Here is a 26727-nt window from a genome sequence, read left to right on the forward strand (position 1 = left end):
AATCTATAAGCGTTACTATGAGCTGGGTTCAGTTTAAAAAAAGCTATGGAGAAATGGTCGCAAGAAAAGAAAATTCACATAGAGCATTCTGCTGAGACAGAGCTGTAGCAAAACACAGAAGAATATTTCAAAAAAACAACAAGCCATAACTATCTTAAAGATAGGTAGGGTAAAATCACAGAGTTTCAGTGGTTAAGAATTTAAGGTATCCGCACTGAATTAGTGATACTGTATAGCTTGCGTACTTTGGAGAGTATTTCAGCTATTGTTAACAACGGTACTTTAAAATGCTTGGAACAAAGGATACCAGGAATTCCTGATTAGTATCATTAACAGGGCAGCGCTGCAAAAAAAAACTTTACCTTTTTAGGTAAATTTTTAGGTATGAATGTATTTTATTTCCAAATACATCACTTTGCTTTTATAATAAGGAGGAAATAGTACGCAAGGAAAATGAGGCAGCCTTAAAATGTACAAGTGAGTTGAAGGCTGGTACTCTCATCTTGCAGAGGCCATGCCTGAACCCCTGGCTCCAATTAAAGAACGTTACCACTGAATTCAGTGTATCCGCTATTACACACAGCGGACTGAATCCCTCCCAGTGGTTACACTGGAGTAACCCCATCAGCTTGTTCCATTGGGGTAATTGAAAGCAGAATGCACCCAAAGAAATACAAATAATTTAGTGTTATACTGGATTAGTTTCAGTTAACTAATAAACAAGGCATGGCACTTCCAGAGTTTTGTCGTCCCGTTTTTGCAATAAATAGTCTTTAATTGTCTCATCTGAATATAGTATAAGCAGGCAGGAACATTAGATATAAAACGGCATTAACACATTTTTCTCTCTTTTTTGTTAATCTATGAGGCAAGCCACAATGTTGATTATTAACAGCCTCCTCTACACTGCAGAGTGGCTTCAGCGATTCTGCAAATTGGCTAAATTTGAAGCTGTTAATTACGCAGTATAGTGTGCTCCATAAAGGCAGAAATGAGCGTGACTTGGCTCAGTTCTCATGAGAATAAATTGTAAAAATTGGACCTCTGTTTGATTTGAATTCTGGCTTCACAGGGGACACGGACATTCGATACAACAGGCTTGGCAAGGACGAATCATTTACTCCATTAAAAAATCAGAATAGGTTCACAGTAAAATCACATACCTGGCAGAAAGCCCACGACTCTTGGGACTCTGCAGAGGTCCGAGGCTCATTAACCGGGGGGGCTTTTTATCATTTTGTCTAAGAAACTGACAAACATCTTAAATCCGGATATCTTGTCAATCATAAGGAAGGCAGTTTTTCTTTCTTCCCTGTGTTCACAAACCACACTTGTATATTTAGAACTGCTCACCGGCATTTTAAAGTTACTGTCTGCCTGCTGTAGAAGAAAAAAGCATGGTCTCCAACACATGCTGCTCATCTAACATCAAGACAAATGATAAGCGAGGGTGAGAGGAGGGTCATCTTTTGGCTTAGGCTCTCTGTTTTATGTAAATGTAGATGTTGCATAACATATTATGACAGGATACTTTTACCTTAGGTTTCCACCTGTACATCAAGGAATTTACACTACGCTACCACTTCTGAAGCAAATGTGTACATATTTATATAATTTTCTCTTAAAGTATGAAAGCAGATAAACAAATCATAGAAGAAAAAAAAGCTCCTTAAATTGGAATGTTTTTTAAATTTTCTAGAAATATATTCGGATGAGGTGATATTATGTCAAATATATGACTGCACCTTTGTAGCTGTTGCAGGATTGTAGCCATGTAACTGATACTAGTTGAAAGATCCTGAAAGCAGTATTAAATGTCCAGTGTGTCACAGTGATGAAAAGTAAAATGTCATTTTTGCAGTTTCTTCTAAAAGTTTAAGTGAGCTATTTAAAAAAGAATAGTAAGTTTGGGGCTTCAACTGATATTTTTTTAACCTGACAGTGAGAGAAAATTACTATCTCAACCAATGTCTTAATCCATAGAACAAAGAGGGCTTTATAGTTTAAACATACTAAAATAACCAGTGTTAAATTCCTGTAGCTGTTTGGTGTCATTTAAACTTTTGCAATAAATGCAGAGATTTATCTGTTTTTTTTTTTTTTCTTTTTTTGACAAGCAAGAAAGTCAATACTTGAGGAAAAACCTTAACAGTATGATTCAGGCTAATGCGTAGCATTAGGTTTGTTATCAACAAGATGTATTAAAATGGAAATAATGAACTAGCAAAGCCATCTTGTGCATGGGATTATTAAATTCACAGTTTGCTGTTGCTAATTTGTTAGTAGGCTTCAGTTGTTTGAGAAAGCGCATACAAACTCATTTTGCAAAATCGATTATTAGATGAAATGCCCTCTGTCATTGCCACTGGAGGAATAGCTCTGAATCAGGGCTGTGTCACAAATGGAGTTAGCTGAATGATCTCAGTTCAATACCATTTACCTAACAGAATTATAAAGATGATGCTGACATAATGAATAGGTTCTGCTCAGACAAATGTAGTCCCCTAGAGATAATGGAAATTCAGTGCAGGGCTGTTCACTTTCTTTGATTGATATGAAGAGCTTGGACTCTAGTAAAGTCAGTCCTCGCGCTTTTATCAGAATTATGTTATTTTTATGATTTGACAAAGTTCAGTCTAGTGACAGAGATGCAATTATAGAGCTGTATAGTATAGAGTATAGACTTGTTGGTTCTGGAAGACATTCCTCCTCAAATTATGCTTCTTAAGCAGGTGTATTTTGTTCACTTTGGTGAAATATGTGTTAACTAGAATAGCATGGTAGTTAGAGAGAATCCAGAACTGAATCCTTTTATGTATCCTACAAAGAATATTGTGTTTTGTAGTCAGTGTTTTCATGAGCAAACACAGGAATCAGCCTTCATAGTCGATTCTGAAGGATCCTTCCCACCATTTTTTTCTTTTGATTCATAATGTTGTTCATATTCATACTTGTGAGAAAATTTTCAGAAAAAAATTGTTTCCATTTTTCAGATGCAATCAGTGAACCATATACCAGTATGAGTCAAAGACAAATGATAATTTGAGGACAGTTCTTTTATCAGATATTTAAAACAAGAGTTGTTTATTAAAAAACAGTCTCATAATGAAAGCAATTAATTTAATGTCAATGTTAAGATTTTCAAAAGGAAAACTGTTCCCCAGTGTAAGTTTCTGTTTCGCCACCATGTTCTCAGAGCACTGTGAGAACCAAGAATATTCTTCTGTGGTAAGTCTTTATGGATGTTCAGTGGCACTGTGAAGTACAGAAAACTGTAGCTCTCAGAGCACCAGACATTTTTCGGAGGCATTTATTTGGAAAGAATTTCTGTTGGAATGTAAGAAATAGTTTTGCTTGTGCAGCCAACAATGTATATGTAGTACTTCATGTAGAATCTTAAAATATTTTTCCTGTTAAAAAGTGTCATGGGTTAGTATTTGTCTTGTATATATAATAAAATAAATATTCATTCTTTTAGGGTGAAAAAGGAGATAAAGGAGAACCAGGACCAGAAGGCATTCATGGAAGAGAGGTAAACTGAATGATAATGAAACAGTCAAGTTACAAACTTTTGGGGGGATGGTTAAGCAATGAAATTCAGAATTTATGTAAGGAGAGTGATGGATTTAGAAAATGTGTATGCCTGGAGAGTTAACATCCACAAGATGATGGGGTAAGAAAAAGAGATGCATTCAGGTAAGATATGAGTTCTTAGGGCTTCAGGTTGGACAGGAGAGCTGTGGGTAAGTATGTGGTAGGTTCCATGATATTTCTGCTGAGGGCTCATCAGATAAACAGAAACAAGCGTGGGAATTAAAGCAACACAATAGAGATGAGAATCATTCCTGGTTGGATAATCTGCTGGAAAAGAGGGTATTTCTGGAGACAGGTAAAGCTACGCCTGGAGCCTTGGTTTCTGAAAAGGAAAATATACAGGCTGTTAGCCATTCCTAGGTGAGAGCCATGGGTCACTCACTGTGCCATGTGGCTCATGTGATAGAGAATTTGAGTTAAAATTTCACTTTTTTTCTCTGCCAGATTTCATTGCCTACTTAGTTAATTGGTCTGGTCCATATTTGAGGTAGAGCGTGAATCTGTGCCTAAAAATACTGGATAATCCTGATCATTGAGTTCACATTCAAGCTTGAACCTGAGCTAACACTATAGACATGCCCAGTAATAAATCTTACTTTTGCCTGATTTATTTTTAAATTTAAATTTATTTTTGTATATATTAAACCAAGGTGAGAGGGCAGAAAATCAGATTTTTTTTCAATGCCATACTAAAATGGCCAACCAGCATGATTTGAACAGCAGGATTTTTAAAAAATAATAATAAAATCAAGCCAGCAGTTTTCTTTATCCCTCCCTTCCCCTCCTGTCTCCTCCTTGACCTAGCTGGGGGTCAACCTTGGTTTAGGTTTTAATGCAGGATACTGTTGGCTCTCCAACTGCAAAGCATCACAGTTGAAGGCAGAGAGCATGTCACAGAGGGATCTGAACCTGACTGTCCAAATTCTGTGGGGAATGACTGGCATTAGGACTGGAATCCAGATACAGGATTAAGAAAAACCATTCAGCAAAGCTTTTTTAAGCAACTTGACCAAAAGAGTAGAAGGGTCAGCATTTGACACAAAAATCCTATGACAGTCTAGCTGGGTCTACTGAAAATCCAGTAAAACAGACTACATAATTATGACACATTTTATGTCATCTGGCTTTCTACACACACTGTAACCATAAAAATATTTTTCTTATTTTAGGTTATTATAATTTAATGCTAGATAAATCAGGCTATTTTTGACTAATAGTGGATGTCCTCTGTTTGAAAACATATACTATGTACTGAGCTGAAACTACGTTTAGGTATTTAAAGAGGTATTCTCTTGTAGCCTGCCTGTCTGTAAAGGTGAACCGTATACTTCTGTCATGCATACATATATGCTGACAGCATGGAAAAAACACATCTGTGTTTCTTTCCATAGCTCTGGGGACATTTCTATGTTGGTCTTACACGATCTTCTTTACTACATGGGATCTTGTTCCATAAACCTTTTAGGAAGAGTAAGGTATACCAAGTATCTGGTGAACTCTAGAACATATTTGACATAGTGGCACTGTGAAGGTGTAAAACATCGAACCTTTATATTTTGAAATAGTTACTGAACTGTTGTAATGGGTCAAGAAATGGTAGATTATCATCATGGGAACTGTCATTAAAACATTTTGGAAGTAAAATTGCACGGGGCAATATATTGTTTGAATCCACACATAATTCCTTTTTAACAACACTTACATAAAATGCTTTGGATTCAGTTATCACTGTGCATGGAGATGCCAGTCATTAAGTTTAAATTTAAAGGACTGTATATCATTGACTCTTGGTTGCTATCAGTGTCTCTCAAACTCATTCCGCATACAGAAATGTAACATCTGATATTTCTGAAATAATCAAGTTAATCTGCTTACATGGGTGTAATCTGTAGTGCTGTTATAATAAAGCTTGAAAACACTTAAAGCTAGCAGTATCGGCTGCTGGCAGCTGTTGTCTCTGCCTGCGGGAGTGAGGGTTTCCGTACTCGCAAATGAAGAACTTGAAAATAATGACTGAACGTTTTATTTTTCACAAATGGTAGAAACATATTTGAATTTATTTTAGTCAAAATCGGGAGAGTAGGTGTCACAGAACAGTTTTGCTTGCTGTCACTACTTGTGTTTTCTTAACTGTACAAAAAGTTCTTGCTAGAATGAAGTAGCATGACAGAGGGGAAGCCAGACCTGATTTGCAGACTAGGCTTTCTGTAATGATGAAGAGATACCTAAAAAGTTTCATTCTCTCATCCTTCACTGGTTGTGCTAACTGGATCAGTTAATCTCACTGAGAACCAGCTTTGGATGCAGGAACTGTGAATATATTTAACTGCTCTGCACATCTCCCAGTTTATCACTCCAGGAATCTGAGCCAAGATCTACAATGCTGTGTCCCACTCTGGGACATTATTCAAAATCCATCTGACAACATGAATACTTACTATAAATACTAGTAATGTGGTTGCCATTGTTTTTAGCTTCTTAAGGAGTAGTTATAAATAGCTTAATATATTACTAATGTAGTCCTCCCATACTATGTGTTCACATTACATCTGTAAGCAGGTATTTGCCTGTATAATATGAACAGCCAGTTTGCTTGAGTAGTATCTCTGTTTTATCCCTTGAGACTTTTTTAGCCACTTCACATTAATAATGCTATCATTTGTATCACTGTAACAAATGGAGCTTCATAGACACACTGTCTGAAAGAAATCCTGGTAAGTACAGTTTCTTCTCCATCACGCTCATATCCCATATGGAATAAGGACAAATTTGCAATACAAATATCCATGAAACTATCTGTGGAGTAAGATCTATGTTATATTCATACGCTTGTCAGTTGAACCGAAATGGAAAGAAAATCTTTATCATTGAAACTTTTAGACTCCTTTTGGAGTCGTGTCATTTTCTTGATCAGTGGGTCAGGTAGGAAGTGAGTACCATGGGATACTACCAATTAATGTTTTGCTCACATAAATGAAATCTTTTAGCAAAAGTAAGTGAAAACAGAAAGTTTTATCCTATCTATCAGCATATGTCATGCATAGCTAGGGGAAGAATAGAGTCTTTCTTGTAAATTGTAAAAAAAAAAAAAGTGTAAAAAAATCTGAAATTAAAATCTGGTGTATAATCTCTACAGCATTAAACCAAGTGATTCACTAATTATTTTTTTTTCTCCTGCTGGGAAAGGTGATACCCTAAGTGACTTTTTAAAAACTTTCCTACATAAAATGTAGGAAATTCTGTATTGTTATTCTGTAATACCTGGTGTCAAAGGACGGACCTCTGAAGTTCAGTGAGCAATGAAAAAAATCCCAGGTTTTCAATGGAAAGACAGAAAACATATCAGACCTTTTTATTTTTATGTTTGTGGGAAAAGATGAACAGAAGTATGAACATTTTTAAAAGGATCCAGTGTCTTGATGTGATAGTAACACTCATTTACCTTCACACCCTCATGGCCTGTCTCTCTAATCTTAAACTCTCTTAATATTAGCATTGTAAGGAAATACTTGGATAGGAAGGGAAGAATCCTATTGCTTGAAAGTATAGTATTATGGTATTGCTTGAAAGTATGAAGTTGGTAATGATATTTAGTTATATCTAGAGTTTAAGGATTCTGTTAGGAACAAAAGTATAAGTAGATAGCAGGCATTGGTCAGGATCCAGAAAATTCTAGTAGTGTAGCAATTTGAAGTTTTTGAATGACGTTAATGAGAAAAGAGCAATGTACTTAAAAGTATGTGAGACATAAACTGAAAAATAGGATATTGTTTGGAGCTTTGAAAATACTTTGCTAAATTGGAAAAGTTATCCCAACATACACAGCTTGGTGTTGTACAGCTGACTCTGAAGCTGTTGTTTTAATTTAGATTTTAAGGCTGCTCTGTGGAGAAAGTGTAGTTCTGTTGTATTACTCATTAGAGTATTTCCAAGTTTTATTACTCTGTAGAGATTGTTGATTTGATCTACAATAATTTGGTGGCACATTGTTGATTAGTGTGTCGGATTGTTTACTATATTTCCAGTACTTTAAATAATATGTGGTGTTCTAGGAGATTTTAACCTGATGTGAGATTGAACCAGATTACTCTAACACAGGCCAGGGAATTGTAAATAATGAATGATGTTTTTCCAAACAGATATCTTTTAGAGTGAAAAACCTATTCTCCTCAAAAGATTATGCCACTCTTACAGCATCTTCCATTGCCACAGGCATGCAGCATAGCGTATGCTGCACAAATAGGTGCATTTCCAGTGGGCAGCACTTGGCTGCTGCAGGAGCTGCTGGAGTCCTCTGGTTGGGGTCCAGATGATCTTTGCATTTTTTCATTGGGAAGAGCACCTGTCATCAACTGCTGGTACATTTTACCTGTTTCATCTCTTTTCTGTGATGATACATTAGCACTGCCTGTTGCTGTCTCCCTCTCTGAGAAAATTTTCAGTGTATGATAGTTTTCTCAGGCCTCGGTGAACTTGCTAGAGCATGTTAAGTCAGAATTCATCAAGTAAAGCATTACGGCACAAAAAGCATATTTTACTTGGAGGGAACACTTAACGATTTTCCTAATGTTCCTGAATCTAGAAAGAGTTTTCTTATGGATAATTTCATGCAAAGCTAACAATTCAGTTATTTTGGTACTCTTTTTCAGAATTCTCTGAGCAAATTCATGTCTGTTATTATGGTAAACATTTTGTCTCGGGGTGAGAGGTTAATGCACTTCTCGGATATTTCCCAACTGTGGATAAGTACATAACTGATGGCAGCTGAGAAAAGGCTGTGGGCCCTGTCTTCTAACACTACTGGCGAGGTTTGTGTTGTGACTGATACCTGTCTCTTCATCTCAGTAGTTTGTCTTCAACAAGCTGTTAAACAGAACGCTGGCTTTCGATGCCCTTGGTCCCTCTAGTCTCCAGTCCATACAGAAATCCTTCAGTCCAGTTGTCTGCTACCAGGCAGCGTAAGCCTTAGGAACTCTGGCAGCTCTGTAAGAGTTTCCCAGTAAGCTTCTCTCCTTACCCTAGCTTTCTTGAGGCGTCTGTTTTGCTCCCAGATCAGCTCATTGTCAGTCTACTGCTGAAAGTCTTCCTCAAACTTCCCTGGCCTGTCATTCAAATCCCCCTGTTTGAGCTGCAGAGTTTTTATCACAGGGATTGCCAGCTAGTCGGTCTCAGCTGGAAAGGTGTCTGCTCATTAAACCCTTACAAATCCCTTGTGTGGCTTTTAAATCCAGCTGAACATCACAGTGTCAAGGTTAAAAGCAACGGACGAGTCTGCAAGAAAATCTAATTTACAGAAGCAGACTTCTTTAAATTACAGGATGCTTTCCCCATCCTGTGCAACACACATTTCCCTTTTAATATAACCCCTGTAGCTTATATGGGAGTACTCACAGAAGGCGTGTACTTGGTTCAAGTTGTTGCTGTCATTTGACGGGCAGGTTAGATGATACTCCTAGGGGCTAGGATTCCTTCGCAAGGGTAGTTCCTGAGTAACTACAGGCGTATGGGATGTGATTTCCTAGCACAAGCAGCAAGCTGTGACTCCTCTATTCTCTTCATCTTCTGTCCTTTTTGCTAGTGATGGTAGTAGTACCGGTTTGCAGATCATCACGTTGACCCAAAAGAATTGGCTTAGGGGAAAATGTTGTTTGGTTCCCTTTTCTCACAAAATCTTTGACTGTTCTGATCTTATCCAAATGACTGAAAACATAGGAAGTGAAAAACTGTTTCGTTTTCTGGTTCTAGTTATACCTGGCACTTCTTTTGAATGAATAAAATGTTCTCAGACTCGGTAAGGAACATATTTATCACGTTATTAAATAAAAATATTTTTTCTTCACTGTGGAACTCCAGAGCACAGCAAACATTGTGTGAGATAGTCACTGGTTTAAAAGGAAAATTCAAATAGAAAAACTGTCACCTTTTGTGCCAGTAGTGTTGGGACACCATTAATAAAATCCCATCCTTTGAAGAATTTGTGAAACCATGGTCTTTTTTAGAGCTTTAAAGCTTAGTTACTGGTTTTTAATTGTTTTCTTATCCTAATCCAGTTGGTTTTGTAGGCTCTCTAAGACTCCAGTAAACTAATATCACAGAAAAGCCTGGTTAAATATTTGTCAAAAATAGTGTCAACCAATATGGAAACTTCTCCTTTAAATTCCTTCCACCAGCAGAACTACCATTGTCATCCCCTTCCAGACAAAAAGCCTGTCTCTAGTTTAATCTTTCCCCCATTGGCCCCAGTTTTGCTGACTTTACACTCTTACTGATATTTGTGATATACTTGTTCCAGTAATTTCTCTGTTGGTCAGCAATTGTGTTTCAGTAATACCTGTCTTATGTTATATATATATATAACATTTCTCATTTCTGCCATTTCTCATGTTGTTATCTTGTTAGCCTTGAGTTGGCCTTATACATACATATCCTAACGCTTACTTTACATTTTGGCATCCATAATGTAAGTTTATTCCGACCTGTAAAAAGACCAAGCTGTAGTCCTTAGAGAGGAGAAAAAGTACCAGCTGAAGACTGTTTATGAACTCACAAATGTGTATTATTATTATTATTATTATTATATTGCTCCCAAAAAGCTAGAATTAGATGGGGATAGAATTCAATAATTCATTTACCCTCTGTTATGACAGCTGCTGGAATTTTTACTCAGTTCTTGAATTTCTGGCGAATCTGGTAACAGACTCCTTAGATCAATAGAAATTAGTTCTTTGTTTTCAAAACTGACCTTGTTCTCCTAAAATACTGCAGAAAATGAGCTTTTCTAATTTAAAGCTTAATCTAAAATCATCCAAATTATGTCTGTTTAGATAACCACATCCATTTTACTGAAGCATCCTGTTCTGGCCTCTGCCAGAACTGTACTGCGCTAGAAGGGGCTACACATTTGACTTAGCACAGGAATTCTTAGTTCTTATGTCATTTCAGAGACAGTCAGCAGCAGCTAAACCTCTCAGCCGCTTTAAAAGGGTGGCTATAGGAAAGAATAGGCATGGTGCAGTAGCAGATGTGTTTTCGCAAGCATTCACTATGTCTGGAACTTACTAAGATAATAATATTTTTAAAAGATATATAATGTGTAGAAGAACAAGAAATACTTCTAATGGGATAACCTTTTAAGCAGGTTTTTTTTTCTGATACTACTTTTCTTTCGTGGGGTTTTAAACTGCAAAGAAAAGCTAATTCAAGTATTTTAAAATAAATACTTTATATAAAAACCTTCCTGGGTACTCAAAAATCCTGCTTCAAACACTGTAAGGCTTGTTGTCAAATATGTAGTTTCCCTTTGTCCTTTTTGTGTGAGGTCAATCTCTGTGGTCATCATCTCTGCAGTAGCTGTCAAACTACATACCTCACCAAGGTGCACTGCAGGAACAGTACTAAAAGCTTTAAACACACCAATTAGGAAAAAATTAGGTTCATAGTTTGACAGTGCATGGTTTAGGTTCAGTATCTTTCATCTGCAGTTGTCTTTTCTATTCAGTAGAGACACACAGAGATATATTATCTTTTCTCTTCTGTAAATATACAGCCTAAGAGCTAGTTCTTAAATCTATTGTTCTGCTGCTGATTTGCTAATATTGATTTTGAACTAAATCCATACCATTTGCATACCTGAAAAATCCCTAAAATGGCCTTTTAGAATATGGAGTGTAGTGTTTTATGCAGTCTTTCAGAAGGAGGTGAAAAGTAAAATGTAGTAAATGGAGACAATATTAAAACTCTGTCATAAATATGCAGATTGTAAAAAGAAAGTAATTTTTTGGCTTGGTTTTTGAATGCATCTGCCTATTACATTTTTTAAGTTCAAAAAGCAAAACTACTTCTGATTTAACTATTACATATTTGGCAAGCTTAATAAAGGACAAATCAAAGCTAAATCAGGGGTATTTACAACAACCACAAATTTAATCCAAAGTGGGTACTTAAATGCTCATATAGTTCTAAATGATGTTCCTTCCAGATGGTGAATTAATGTAATTTTAGGAGGAAGTGAAGTTGCACAAATATGCGGTATTTAGAACACTCACTGATTTAATGTTTCTGTACCCACCAAGGCACAGATGTTACTTATCATTTTCATGCCAGTTGTCTCTATCTTTCCAATTATTGCAAACTGAGGAAGAGAGTTTGCAAGGGCAAAAAGGGGGCTGGGAAGAACTTAAGTTAGTAAACTCTAATTCAAATGTAGATGAATCTTTTCTGTCCTCGACTGATTTAACCTCCACAATAATAATGATGGTGGCCTACTTGTGGAGTATCTCATTATGATTCAGTCCTGTATTGCCTACATTATTGCCATTTCGTTTCTAAGTAAAATCTCTGAACCTGTAGAGCTGTCTCTGACATACAACGTATGGGCTCTCCTGTTGCATGCCTCTTAACCAGTGATCAGAGGGAAGGCACAAGAGAAATCTCATGCCTTAAACAAAAAGGAGTTCCTGGTAGGTTGGTCCAGAATCTGAATTAATTCCTTACTGCAGAATGGCTTGAATTTGCTGGGCATATTTCAAAACCTGTCATTTTTCCATGTGTTTTAGAGCAAGGAGAAGACAAGAAAGATTATATGCTGGGTGCTAAAGATTTTTTTTGGGGTGCTTCTGGTGAGACATGTTAGTGGAAGAGCTGTATTGTAGATATTGTAGAGGGTAGATTCAGTTTAGATATAAGGAGGAAATTTTTTACGATGAGGATGGTGAAACACTGGAACTGGCTGCCCAGAGAGGTTGTGGATGCCCCATCCCTAGAAACATTCAAGCTCAGGTTGGATGGGGCTCTGAGCAACCTGATCTAGTTGAAGATGTCCCTGCCCACAGCAGGAGGGCTGGACTAGATGACCTTTATAGGTCCCTTCCAACCCAAGCCGTTCTATGAAATTGTGACATTGCTGCGTGTGTAATGTGTAAGACTAGGCAGTATTATCTGCTTCTCCAGCTGAAGACAGAACTAAGGAGGGAAGTATAAAGGACTCGATTATTTCTCTAATTGCCTTTTCAAACACTGGTGAAGATCGGAGTGTTGGAGGAGGTGCAGCAGCTCTGAGCTGTACCCTGCTGTAGCTCACCAGCTCAGCATTGCTACTTGAAAGATAGAGTCCACAGCTCTCTGTCCACCCCTGTCTCTTTCCCAATTTTAGCAGAAGTTAAGTGAATGTACTGTTACTTTCTCTAGTATTCTATTTTATCTTTGTCAGCCATGCAAGAGACAGACTTACTGGGACTGCAAAGGAACTTTGCATTTCTATGCGCTACTTGCCATAATGGGGCACAATCAAGTAGATAGTTTGGCTTTGTATGTTTAATTATGTGTTGCAGACACATGTGGTCTTCAATAGATGTTTCTCTGTTCACAAAATGAAAATAAAGAATTATGAGATAGTAGTACTAATAATGTGATAATATTTTAAGTCTTAGTTGGTTAGTATATAGTAATTCACAGCGCTACAGGATTTTGTCCAACACTTTCCACAGATGACAACAAATACTCATTTTATTTCTTTGCCCAGGGACTAAAAGGTGACCTTGGTACTCCTGGTGTGGCTGGTCCTAAAGGAGAAAAGGTACTTTTTTATCTGTAAAGTTGTATGTATATGTGAGTGTGCATGATACGTTGCCTTAACTACGTGTGACGAAAACCCACTGCAGCCATTTGTGTAGCTTAAGGATTGAAGAATATGAATACAGACTAACTATAAGTATGGAAGACAAGTACTGTTTATCACAACAAATTTTGAAAGTAATTCAGAGCAGGAGCCTAAATTTGATGTTCTGAATTGCTGTCTGGGTGCTCTGATTTGCTCCCATGGACTGAACCTGAATGTCTCACAGCGCGATTCGTACCTCAGCGAACTAATTCTGTGAACATTTTACACAGTCAGATGTCTTTACATGTGTGAGCTGTCACACTGTCTTCAGTGGCCACCTTGTGCATGTAAGCTGCAGCTTGTAATTTAACATATGCAAATGTGTTTCGAAGAATTGCTTTTTTTTAAGCTGTGATTCATTTTTGCAGAGGCCTGCCATTTTTTTTCCATTTAACCTCTGTTGAACTGTGTCTATGCCATTACTGAAAAAGAATATTGCTTTACTCATATATTTTCATAATCACAGCATGTTTGATGATTATACTAAATTTACTTCTGCAGTGGTCTATATCCTCTAAAATGCCTAGAGGTTAAATATATGTAACTAAAGAGATTGCCGATTTACTTACTCTCCTGTTTTAACTAGGGAGATGCAGGACCTCCGGGGCCAACTGCCTTCAGTGTAAGTACACATAAAACAAAAACAGACGAAAGAAAATCACTAAGAAATGTTGCAGGTTTTGGCTTATTTGCTATGTACATACTTTAACTATTGAATTTAAGAGCCAAGTCCCTCTCTTTAGAATGCCTCTGCATTTTCTATATGAATTGTGAAGCAGGGAAAAGGGAATTTTATAAATATAAAGAAGATAAGCATATATGAAACATCTTGTTTCCCACCAAATGCTAACAAGAGTATTGTTTTTTTATTCTGTGTATAGATAGTATAGGCTGTTAAAGTGAAAGAATTCCCTTGTTATTTTTAGTGAAAAAAAGTTTTCAGTAAAAGCTTGCAAAACTAATTAATGCTTTTTAAGATATTGTAAATATTCTATTGTCAGGTTATTTTATTAAGTACTTAGTTATGAGTGCAATGCCATATGTATGACACAGTAGTATATATATAGCTGAGCATGCATTCCCAATAAGCACACAAACACACATACAGCACATATAGACAGGTCTGGCCACCCAGGTCAACACAGATGGACACACTCGGCACTCCCACAAACACGAACAGCACCAACACTCTCATCCTGTTGCCCTCTCTGCCTGATCATGATGATGGTCTGGTACTGGGAAATATATACATATATATATAATGTGCATACGTCTAGTAGTTGAGCTGACACACAGCCTAACCAGTAGATGCCCCTGCTCCTGGTCTCTCCAGTTGCTGGCACCTGGACATTCAACCACCCCGAGGCTCACAGCCCCACTCCAGTTGCTGGTGCAGACCTGCTCACTCACAATCACCCACACAAAAACACACATGTACACACACACACACAGATATATATTTTCCCCTGGCTTCCAGGTCATTTCACCTACTTGCCAGCAAGTCCAGCTTGATATTCGCTGTTGATCACACACACTCGCATGCCCACGTGCACTCCATTTGTTGGTACCGCAACCAGCATAGACCATTATCTTTTATAAAACACGTCATATGCTTCTGGTTCCTTGCATTACATGATATTGCTGCTATGGATAATAAAAATAGTTAAAATAATTTTAGTATTGGCTTAGTATTGGCTCCCTCCACTAGGGGAGGTGCCTCGCTTGACCTGCTGTTCACGAACAGAGAAGGACTGGTCGGAGATGTGGTGATCGGAGGCCAGCTTGGGCTTAGCGACCATGAAATGGTAGAATTCTCGATACTTGGTGAAGTAAGGAGGGGACCAGCAAAACCGCTACCATGGACTTCCGGAGGGCGGACTTTGGCCTGCTCAGGACACTGGTCGAGAGGGTCCCTTGGGAGACAGTCCTGAAGGGCAAAGGGGTCCAGGAAGGCTGGACGTTCTTCAAGAAGGAAGTCTTAAAGGCGCAGGAGCGGGCTGTCCCCATGTGCCGCAAGAAGAACGGGCGGGGAAGGCGACCGGCCTGGCTGAACGGGGAGCTCTGGCTGGGACTCAGGGAAAAAAGGAGAGTTTATCACCTTTGGAAGAAGGGGCAGGCAACTCAGGAAGAGTACAGGGATCTCGTTAGGTCGTGTAGAGAGGAAATTAGAAAGGCAAAAGCCCAGCTAGAACTCAACCTGGCCACTGTCGTGAGAGACAACAAAAAATGCTTTTATAAGTATGTTAATGACAAAAGAAGAGCCAAGGAGAATCTCCATCCTTTATTGGATGCAGGGGGGAACGTTGCCACCAAGGATGAGGAAAAGGCTGAGGTACTCAACGCCTTCTTTGCCTCAGTCTTTAGTAGTCAGAGCGGTTATCCTCAGGGTACTCAGCCCCCTTGAGCTGGAAGACAAGGACGACGAGCAGGATAAACCCCCCATAATCCAAGAGGATGAAGTTCATGACCTGCTACGCCACCTGGACGCTCACAAGTCTATGGGGCCGGATGGGATCCACCCAAGGGTACTGAGGGAGCTGGCGGAGGAGCTTGCCGAGCCGCTCTCCATCATTTACCAGCAGTCCTGGTTAACTGGGGAGGTCCCGGACGACTGGAGGCTCACCAATGTGACGCCGATCTATAAGAAGGGCCAGAAGGAGGATCCGGGGAACTACAGGCCGGTCAGCCTGACCTCGGTGCCAGGGAGGATCATGGAGCGGTTCGTTTTGAGGGTGCTCACGAGCCATGTCCGGGGCAACCAGGGGATCAGGCCCAGCCAGCACGGGTTCATGGAAGGCAGGTCCTGCTTGACCAACCTGATCTCCTTCTATGACCAGGTGAACCGCCTAGTGGATGAGGGAAAGGCTGTGGATGTGGTCTACCTGGACTTCAGTAAGGCCTTTGACACTGTCTTCCATGGCATTCTCCTAGAGAAGCTGGCGGCTCACAGCCTAGACAGGTACACTCTTCGCTGGGTAAAAAACTGGCTGGACGGTCGAGCCCAGAGAGTTGTGGTGAACGGAGTTAAATCCAGTTGGCGGCCGGTCACGAGCGGTGTTCCCCAGGGCTCAGTTTTGGGGCCGGTCCTGTTCAATATCTTTATCAATGATCTGGATGAGGGGATCGAGTGCTCCCTCAGTAAGTTTGCAGACGACACCAAGCTGGGCGGGAGTGTTGATCTGCTGGAGGGTAGGAAGGCTCTGCAGAGGGACCTGGACAGGCTGGATCGATGGGCTGAGGCCAATTGTATGAGGTTCCACAAGGCCAAGTGCCGGGTCCTGCACTTCGGCCACAACAACCCCAGGCAACGCTACAGGCTTGGGGAAGAGTGGCTGGAAAGCTGCCCAGAGGAAAAGGACCTGGGGGTGCTGATTGACAGCCGGCTGAACATGAGCCGGCAGTGTGCCCAGGTGGCCAAGAAGGCCAACGGCATCCTGGCCTGTATCAGGAATAGTGTGGCCAGCAGGAGCAGGGAGGTGATCGTACCCCTGTACTCGGCACTGGTGAGGCCGCACCTCGAATCCTGTGTTCAGTTTTGGGCCCTCACTACAAGAAGGACATGGAGGTGCTGGAGCATGTCCAGAGGAGGGCAACGAAGCTGGTGAAGGGCCTGGAGCACAAGCCTTATGAGGAGCGGCTGAGGGAACTGGGGTTGTTTAGCCTGGAGAAGAAGAGGCTGAGGGGAGACCTCATCGCGCTCTACAACTACCTGAAAGGAGGTTGTAGCGAGGTGGGTGTTGGTCTCTTCTCCCAAGTAACTAGTGATAGGACGGGAGGAAATGGCCTCAAGTTGCGCCAAGGAGATTTAGATTGGACATTAGGAGAAATTTCTTTACTGAAAGAGTGGTCAGGCCTTGGAACAGGCTGCCCAGGGAAGTGGTTGAGTCACCATCCCTGGAGGTACTTAAAAGACGTGTAGATGAGGCGCTTAGGGACATGGTGTAGTGGGTATGGTGGTGTTGGGTTGATGGTTGGACTCGATGATCTTAGAGGTCTTTTCCAACCTTAATAATTCTATGATTCTATGATTAATTATAGTCCATTCAAATTTCAGTGATTGGACATATAGAGTCAAAATGTGTGTTGAAAGAGTTAACGGTGAAATATTTTTAGTAAACAACCTTGATTCTAGGATTGTTACTGCAATAGATGGATTGGAGTAGATCTTGCTTCAGATGGATTCTTACAGGCCTTGAAAGGGATCTTTGAAATAGAAATAGGATACTTCTGAAGACAAGACACAGGAAAAAGAATTGAGCATGCCTATTTTCTGTGCACTGTAAGACCATAGAATGGTCCTTTTGAGCATTTCTTGTGTAAATGATGGAAAAATTACTGCATCCATTGTGATAGCAGCACCTGGATATGTTAGGCCTGTTTCAAATGCATTCATTGTCTTCAGTTGCAGTTGTGGACACTTAGCTTTCCTAAGAGTCATATTCAGAGATTAGTAGTATGATATCGAAATTCAGAAGCTGCTTTCAAATTAACTGAACTTACTCCTTCTGTACCTTAAGTGATTCACTTTCTTAAAATGGACTGTCAGAGAATTACATTTCTTTGATTATAAAATGCTGTGCAAATGTTTCAGTTCAGTTGATTCAGGCATAGCAAGATGTCCCTGCGTTCATACATCCGCTGATGGTCGTCTTCACACTTTTTAAAAGGAAACATTTAAATTTTAGGAAAGCAGACACGAGTCTTCAGAGGGATGTTACTAACTGATGTACTGGAACATTTTTTTGTGTAGCTGCTAACTGAGAGAAGAGACAAGAGTGAGTGTGAATTGCTTTAGCAGTTTGAAGACAGATTACAACTCTGCGGGAATATATGGCCCAGCAGGAAGGCTTTCTCTCTCTGCCACTGTAAATAGTCATGCGTTTCTGTTGGCAAGAGCTAAAAGAGGATGAATGACATGAATGGTGGTGGCTTGGGGAAAATCCAGTCTTCAGAGCTGTTTTATTTGTGTGACTTTTGTGTGGCCGTGACTCTTATGATACATAATCATGAAGGGAAGATGTCGTATCTCGCTGTGAATAAGCAGGAGGTCAGATAATGTCAAGGTTCATGTGTCACTGAATGAGAACTTACTATGTCAGGACCATTCATGCTGTTACAGCCAAATTGTGACATCAGTGTTTCAGTTATGTACCCTGTAAAAGCAAATTTTTAAAATCTTCCATTCTTTTGGGACTCATTCATAATGTCATAAATTTATCCTCTACTTATAGTCATTTTTAGGTTTTCCTAATGTGAAAATGATTTATTTCTTTTTATCAAAATGCAAAATGAATTATTATGCTGGGGGGCGGGGTGGGAAGAAGAGTGAAAATAATGACACACTGCTAGAGCTAAGTCGAAAATGCTTTTGGGGCAGGGAGGGAGGGGATATTGAAAGGGACTTGGTTTTGATCAAACTGGACAATTGGGCCTGGGTGATCGACATTCTGCCCCAGTGCAATTGCGTATTGAGACAGGTGGGAAATGATGGCATTACAGAGCTCTGTTGCCCTGTGCAGCTCTTCCATTCCTGTGTATTTCCATAGAAATCATACACCAGTGGAATAAGCTGGAGAAGGTCTACCATATATGCTGGTCTCAGTATAAACTAGAGCATCAGCAGCGTTGTGCAGGGCCAGAGCATTCTCCCCTGCACCATGGTCCTGTCCTCAGCACGGGGAGCATGAAGGTGGCAAAAGGCTGAGACTGCTTCACTGCAGTCATTCCCAAAGAGCTGGCTGGTGGTCCTTCGGTCTGCAGAGAGTTGTCCGTAGGTAATCTACAGAAGCATGTAACAGTAAGTAGTAGAAACTCTTGTTTTTTCATTTGTCTGTGCTATTGGTACCTGTGAAAGCCTAAAAGGTGTCAGTGACCCTGTGTCTAAAAGTGTTTGGGCATCCCTGATGTGTAGGAAATCCCATGCTGCTCAGAAGCACGGTAGGCATGCTCTGCCCTCCAACATGAAAAAATGCAGAAGAGAATGAAGTTATTGGTACTTGGAGGAAAAAGCTGTATTTTTAAAAGTGTTCAACTGACAGATACAACCATTATAGTCTCTGTAAGGAATGAGGGATACTTAGAGGCAGTATGTATGGCAGAATTCATAAATACCCAAAAGCTGTAACAACCTATCAGGTGGATGTGCACATGCCACACTGTGAAACAAGGGAAATAATACTGCTGCTTTTTAAGATGCAGAAATGATTTTATGAGTTTGAAATGGAAATTTCATAGCTCAGAAAGTGCTCTGAAAAAAAGTAGAGCTCTGAATACTCCTGTTTGATGTCAGTTAACAGAAAATCTCTACCAAAATCCTAAAGCATGCACACTTAACAAAACTTCCCACTTGCAGCAATAGCAGAGAATTCAGAAAGAAATTCTGTATGCCTGACTATATGTTTCTGCAGTGAATAGATATGGGATTAGAATTGCAGCCCATGCGTTTCTGTACATTTCTTTAAGGCAGGTACAGAAGTCTTGTTGATACAATTTCATCATTCTTGCATGATGAATTAGAGGGGAAAAAAAGAAACAGCGTTGTAGCACAAAATATGCTAAACTGTAAAAAGAAATATATGAAAAAATTTAAGGCCTTATCTAGAATCCTAATGAAATTAGTAATTTCAATAGTTCTAAGTATATTTGTTTGATTCATGCATTATTCATACAGATACATTTTAGTGGCTTAGATTGTTAACTTTGACATATATGTGCATATTTAAGCACGTTTAGTAAGAATTAAAGTTTTTCTATGTTTCCATGGAGGCAGTTAACACTACACAAGTCAAGTTATATGTATTTATTTTGTCTCTTCAGTTATGGTGGTAGTTTTATGGGAGTAGTCCAAAGTCATGACTGATTCTTATTCTTTCTTTATGCTGTCTTTAATTTCTCTTTTATGTTCTTTCTGAATTGCTCTGTAAGTACTAGATGTCTCTTTTCTTTAGTACTTTTCAAATGTCTCAAAATGCATGCTGGGAATATATTTTGAACTTTTCTTCCTAATTACGCCCACTTTATGCAGGGATATGTTTAGTCTTTGAAAGTTAAAGTTCCCTGATAAATTGTGCTATAGCTGAGGACCCTTCAGAGAATGAACAGGAGGGATTATACTGCTCTGCTGTGGTGTTTTGTCAAAATGTGGAATTTAGTGGCAGAAGCTGGGGAGTGTTTTCTGCAGGGGCACAGCTGGCTCCGCAGCTTGCCCGCTCTGGTATCCCCAGCTTAAGCCTGTGCATGCCGTGTCAGAAGAGTGACAGGTGAGGGAAGGTAGCGCAGCCATCTCTTGTAAAATATATGATAACTATTCCTCTTGACACTTGATATGCTGCTTTTAGTTCCTGAGGAAAACGAGCGTCCGTCCGTACGTTCCTGGGAACCTATCTGTTTCAGGAGTTATAAAATAGTCATCCAGATGGCACCAAGTGTTTACGCAGAAGCCGAGGCTTAAGTCGGTCACAGACAGAAGTCCCCAAGACTTGCTTACTAAACAGATAGTTGGAATGTCGGCTCCTAGGTCTGGTTAAATTGAGCTGAAGGAAGCTGGCACACAAGTGCGACGCGGAGGCGGCTGCAGGAGGAAGCTGCAGATTCAGGCCCGGGCAAGCTCCACCGTCACTTTTGGCTCTCCCCTCCCTAAACAAACATCAACAACAGATTACACAGCTTTCCCCTCAGAGCTTCGCCAGTTATTCGTTTAAAGCTAAAATTCACTTTCACTAGGAATTTCACAAATTCATTTGATGCAGTACTTCAGTCATAGTGTAATTGTTTGGCATTTATATGGAACTCCAAAGAGGAGGCGTCTGGTATCCCGGTGTTCCTGCTGTTGTAAGGGACAGCAGTATTTCGGATGATTCTTCCTGAAAAATCATGTGCCAGTTTTTGCTTATCTTGACTTCTGCGTACGATTCCTTTCTTGTCTCACAGTGAAAAAATAAGTCATCTGAATAACTTGTATTACTTAGGAAGGGGACACACACACACCTCCCCGATTAGTAAGCATCTCAACTAATATTACCCTCTCTTTCTTTTCACGTAATGACATAAAGTAAAGGAGAGCAATTCTAGTTAACTAAAGAAAGTATAGACAGAAAATTATATTTTCATTCTAAAGCTCTTCTTTTCATATACATCCCTCTAAGAAAAATTTGAATTTTATCTACTGGAGCTTTTTTAATGGAGGTGTATTAGTTTCATGAAAATACTGAACTGTTCAGTTGTTTTGCATGAGATATAGTGATCTTTAACTCTCACAGTATAACTTGCAAACATTCTCTTCTTTAAAAAATGCTTTTTAAGTATGGAAGCAGATCCTATTAAGATTACCCTTTTAGTGAAATAGAGGATGTTTTAGCAGTTTCAGTCTGGTTTTTATCTTCTTTATGCAGTAATACTGATACTGAAGGCACAAGTGAAGATTGATGTCTTAGCCTCACAGAAAATTATTCAAAAATTTGCAGTCTGTTAAATTGGCATGAATGTGATTTATATGTCCTTCATTAGAAGAGTGATTTGAGAATAGTCCCATATGCAGTAGACATCAATGTAAAGAATAATTGCAGATTACTCCTCAGGATTTTAAATGATACTTTTTTTTTTTGCTTAGAAAATAAAACCATGTCTATTAAAAGTACTAGGTTCATAAAGTGTGAACTTCTGTGAAATTACTCTTCCAATTTCCCTTTGAAATGATTGTCTGTGAAGCAAAGTAGATTTCAAGTTAAGTTACCAAGAGAGAGCTACAGAAATGACCAAACCCAAAGCATAAAGAGATCAGCGAGGAACATATTTTCTGTTTGCTTCAGTAATAAATTATCATGAAAATGTAGCTGGTCATGTTTTCTGGCAGACTGAAATACTTCTGCTAAAGGCTGTCTCCTTCCTCACAGAAGTTAATGGGTTACCAGCAGTTTTTAAAGCAAAATCATGGCTATTCCACTTTGCACTCCCAAGCAAAACAGTATGATTACTGCAGTAGCAGTAAGAGGCCAAACATGGGCTACAAATTTTTCAACTTGCCATCTCAACTTACTTCAGTAAGGATGTGAATGAGACGAGGTCATGTTTGGAAATGCTAAAGATAGAGGTATTTAAGATAAGTGGTAGTCTAATTTCCCTCACTAAATGGTAATACAACAAGAAATTAGTCATCCGTCTGATTTTCCTGTGCCATTTTTCCCATGCTAGCAAAATTTTGTAACATGAGGTGTGTCTGCAGGCTCTGTGGGTCTCCATGTGGGTGGTGATGGGCAATCTTGTGGACAAGAAGAGGAAACCATCATAGTCATATTTTAAGATCTCTCTGTTCCTCACCCTCCTGTTTGGGCTTCGAGGTAGGGTAGCAGGACAGTCGCAGCAAGTAAACTGGCTTGAACGTATCTGGGAAACCAACATTGTAGCCATCTTGACTGCAGGGAAGGTATTTATATTTCAGCTCCTTTGCTTGCTGAGTGTAATAGCCCATTCTTACGTGAGAGCAAGCCACTCATTTCCCCTCAATATGGTACAAACAGGCCAAAGAGGAACATATCCTCAAAATAGGATAGAAGGATCACAGTGACAATCATGACCTGCACAGTAGAACTCGTCATCTGGTATCACCTCCAGATAAGGAGACGAATTTAAGACCTAATTGAACTACATCTTGATGCATCCTGTCTGGGATGCTGGGACATTCTTGCATGAGTGCAGCCGCAGCAGTACCATCCATCCCACGAGCAGTATTTGGGTGGCTGGGGAATACTCTTCAAGTCAGTCAGGCTGCAGCTCTTTACCATGATCACACGTTATTGTGGGTTTTACAGAGGGATCATACATTGTGTATGTAATTCATTAGTGTGACGGCTTTTCTTTATCCTGGTGAGAACTGTGCATTGAAGAACTAGGTCAAGCCCCTGCAGTGGGAATTGCCCACCAATTGGCTTGTAAAAAGGTTTAAGTGTTGATTTGATTTCAGTAGAGCTATACCTTTCTGTTTATAAACATATTGTTTCCAAATTGCTTAGCCAAATCATGTCTATTATAGCTGGGTCTTTTTAAAACAGCAAATTTTACCATTATAAAAGCTCACATATTCAAATGGTTTAAAAATGACCTATTCTTACATTACCACAAGGTGTTTCTGCATACCTAATTTAGGCTTTGTCTCTGTCTTTGCTTGAGTCGTCTCACTAAACTACACACACTTTCTCTCTGTCTAGTAGCATTTATTCCATAAAAATTGAGGTCGTGTTTGCTGGAATTCGTAGTGAGGAAAAAAATGGATGAGAGTAGTTTGTGTATAGAACATAGAAACCAGTCTGTAAAGATCTATAATGAAATAATTTTTGTGCCTTAATTAGACCTGCCTTATTATTGTTAGTATTTGTATTAAATTTCTAATTTGTGTTGAGAAAGAAAGGCTGCCGTGCTCAGAACCTATTTCAGCAACACTACCTACAAGTACATAAGGCAGCTGTCTAGCCTTCTGCTTCAAAAACTATCAGCTATGTTTTGAAGTAACTTTCAGAGTACCAAAAATATACTTACTTGTAATATTTTACTCTTTTGGCATCGGCCATAAGCTTCCAGAGGAACTAATACAAATAACAACTTTAAGTAACTTCACTCTTCCACTTCAGCTGGGATTTTGTTTTGGTTTGTTTTGTTTTAATTCACCAAGAGGCCACGATAAAAGCTTTGTTTTTGTTCAGAGTGTGTTCTTAGACAGTTACTCTGAGCTATTGAATTTATGAACCAGGTCTCCACCATGTCTCTGCGGATGCTTGTCATGATGTATCAGGCATTTACAAATGGTTTTATACCTGCAGGGTCACATGACAGGATTTTAGCCCTTCTGTAATAAGTGGCTTCTGATAGCTACATGCCAGCTAATACACTTTAAATTGATAGCTTACGAAACTTAAAACAGCTTAACTGGCTGAACTCTTAGCTGATTTTTCTATCACTTCCAAACACATTTTTCTTCTTAACTTTAATAATTCTTATTAGCTTTTATCTCATGATACTTGCAAAAAATATTAACTGTTAAGTATTAAAATGTTAGTTCCTACAGATATTTTCAATGATCTGCAAGTTCTTTTAAAAGCTCACTTATTCTACTGTAGCATTTTTTAAATGTGTCATTTTTCCTGTATTCCCTCAACTAAAGCTTAGTCTAAGTTTTGACAATATTTTGTTTAAATATCTGTCACTATGTGCTTCATAGCATGCTTGCTTTTTCTTTAGCTAGCTTCACAACCAGCATCTTTTCCCTTGCCAACACTTCCCTTTATGGTTTAGCTCTTGTAAAGGAATTCACAAGTTTTCGCTCTTAACTTCATTTTCAAGATTTTGCACAACCCTCTTGTGCCTGCCTGTGCATCATGTTTCATCTCTTTTCATAGCCATCCCCACTCATTGCAATAGATTTTCTAAGTTTCAGATGCACCTGAGCCCACCTCCAGCTTGCTTACTTTTTTCTTCCCCAAGCTATATGGTAATGTTTGAGACATTCCCACTTCATGTTCCTCAAGCTCCTTCAGGCACGTAACTCCAAGGGGCTTGCCTGGTCCATGACAGGTACAAGCCCTAAAGGCTGCATGAAGTAGGTAGAAGGGTACCATCTTCCAACCTCAAAGGTGGCCTGGCAAAGTCAGGAAAATCCCGTGCATATTAGGCCACCTGTAAGGATGCATTATATTTTCCTGCTTGTCTGATACCACAGGAATAGGCTGTTCTTATATCTCACTTTGCCTTGTGCTATTCCTGCACCTCCTTTTGCTCATCACCATACCCATCCTCTTGCCAGCGCAAGACTATCAGGGTGACACATAGTGAATCATTTTAATTGCTTTGGACGTTGTTTACCTGGGGAGATGGTACATGTAAAATACATTGCCTTTTAAATGTTTTCAATACAATCGATGGCATATCTTGTGAGGTCACATGTATATATTCAGTCTATATTCTGTCCCTTTCTGTCTATGGTGGTGGGCTCCTTTGGTGGGGTTTGTCTACCCACTGTGCTGTCCGTGATTTGACGGAGTGGAGAATGAGAATCTTATCTTTGATCTCCAAAGGGAGATCTCCAGAAGTTAAAATAGGGATAAGACCTAAGTAGATACTTTGGTCTGCCTTCCTACTAATACGTACTTTTCTGTGCTGAACTGTTACATTCATTTCCAAGTTTTATAGGAGTACAACAGTGGATGTTTTATTCGTCCCTTTAGACAGCTTTCACTGTAGAGAAGTTTTATTTTTCATTCCTCCTGCAGGTTTCTTCTTCAGTTGTTTTTCCAGGATCTCATTCAGTGAATGATGAACAGGGATAGCATTGCTAAGTCGTTACCGTTGCCAAGTTATTACAGTTTTACAGCCATGTTAGTTAACATGGCCCGTGTTGTCCTATCACTTTTTGAACCGAAGATCCCACTGAAGTTAGTGTGAACTTTTACCTCAGTTTCAATGTCAGGATGTGGCTCCTTGTACAGGGTAGTCCTCCCTGCCTACTTACCAATTGTAAGCTGCTCTCCTCCCTTTCCTCGGAGATAAACCTCCTTATCTGGTTCCTTTTTCTTGACAATAATATTATAGAGAGAAGAAAAAGAATAAAAGTAGGTCTTGGACAAAAATGTTGGCTATTAATTATCATTATTGTGCAGTTACATTCTTGTGTAATTCTTGTCCCCTTGGAGCCTTATTGTACAGATATGTGAGGCTAAGTATTTCCTCCTCCGTAAAACAGACGTTACAGGTTTTCATCTCATTGCCCTGCATAAAGTTGTCACCGGAAATAAAATATTAACAAAACAGAACTCCACCTCTTCCTGAATTCCCAGAATTTCTCTACAAAGGTAGACTATTGCTAACAGTTGAACAGACAGAATTCTCTGCAAGTTCCAAACTACCTTGAGGAAAAAGTAGAGAAGGTTTACAGAGGTCACATTCACATACTGCTTTATGGGTTTGTGCATGTATAAGCTACATAACTGCACTGTAATTAACTTACCATGATTTACTTGTTGGACACAACATTGTCATGCATATTCTAGTTCCATAAACATTTGGGGAAAGATGGAAATGGTGCGCTTCAGTTTTGTAAAAGATCCTAAACCTTACCTTTTTTACATTGTAAACCGAAGTGAAAGGAGAAATATCCTATAGTGAAATACTGTCTGAGGTACTCTTCTAGCTTCAGTGTTTGAAAGTAGAGAAATGATAGGAATAGAAAAACTCTTGAACTGACTACTTTTATTTAAAAATGAAGGCAGACTTCATTCTAATCAAAACATCACTTGAAGATATATGAGCCGGCAGCTTTGGCATGCCTGCTTACTTTGTCAAGTTTATCTTGGAAATTAGAGATCATAAGTGAACTTTTTTAATCCATTTCTGGAAATCTGGACACTTTTGAAAACATGATTCTCAGGGGGCCTCAGTTTACCCTTACTGGGGCAATAAATATGTGTAATTGATTCTAAATAAGGAGTTCA

At 39.3% G+C, this 26727-nt stretch overlaps 1 protein-coding gene across 1 annotated transcript in view; it reads left to right on the forward strand.

Annotated features, from left to right (window-relative positions):
• COL19A1 (collagen type XIX alpha 1 chain) overlaps positions 1–26727 on the forward strand; it is a 211131-nt gene that overhangs the window by 100579 nt on the left and 83825 nt on the right. The window contains exons 13-15 of the mRNA XM_075145288.1: positions 3479–3532; positions 13115–13168; positions 13839–13874. Of these exons, the coding sequence (XP_075001389.1) occupies positions 3479–3532; positions 13115–13168; positions 13839–13874 (144 nt within the window). The remainder of the gene's footprint in view (positions 1–3478; positions 3533–13114; positions 13169–13838; positions 13875–26727) is intronic.

This window comes from Calonectris borealis, chromosome 3, assembly GCF_964195595.1.
Source record: "Calonectris borealis chromosome 3, bCalBor7.hap1.2, whole genome shotgun sequence".
NCBI classification, from domain to species: Eukaryota; Metazoa; Chordata; class Aves; order Procellariiformes; family Procellariidae; genus Calonectris; species Calonectris borealis.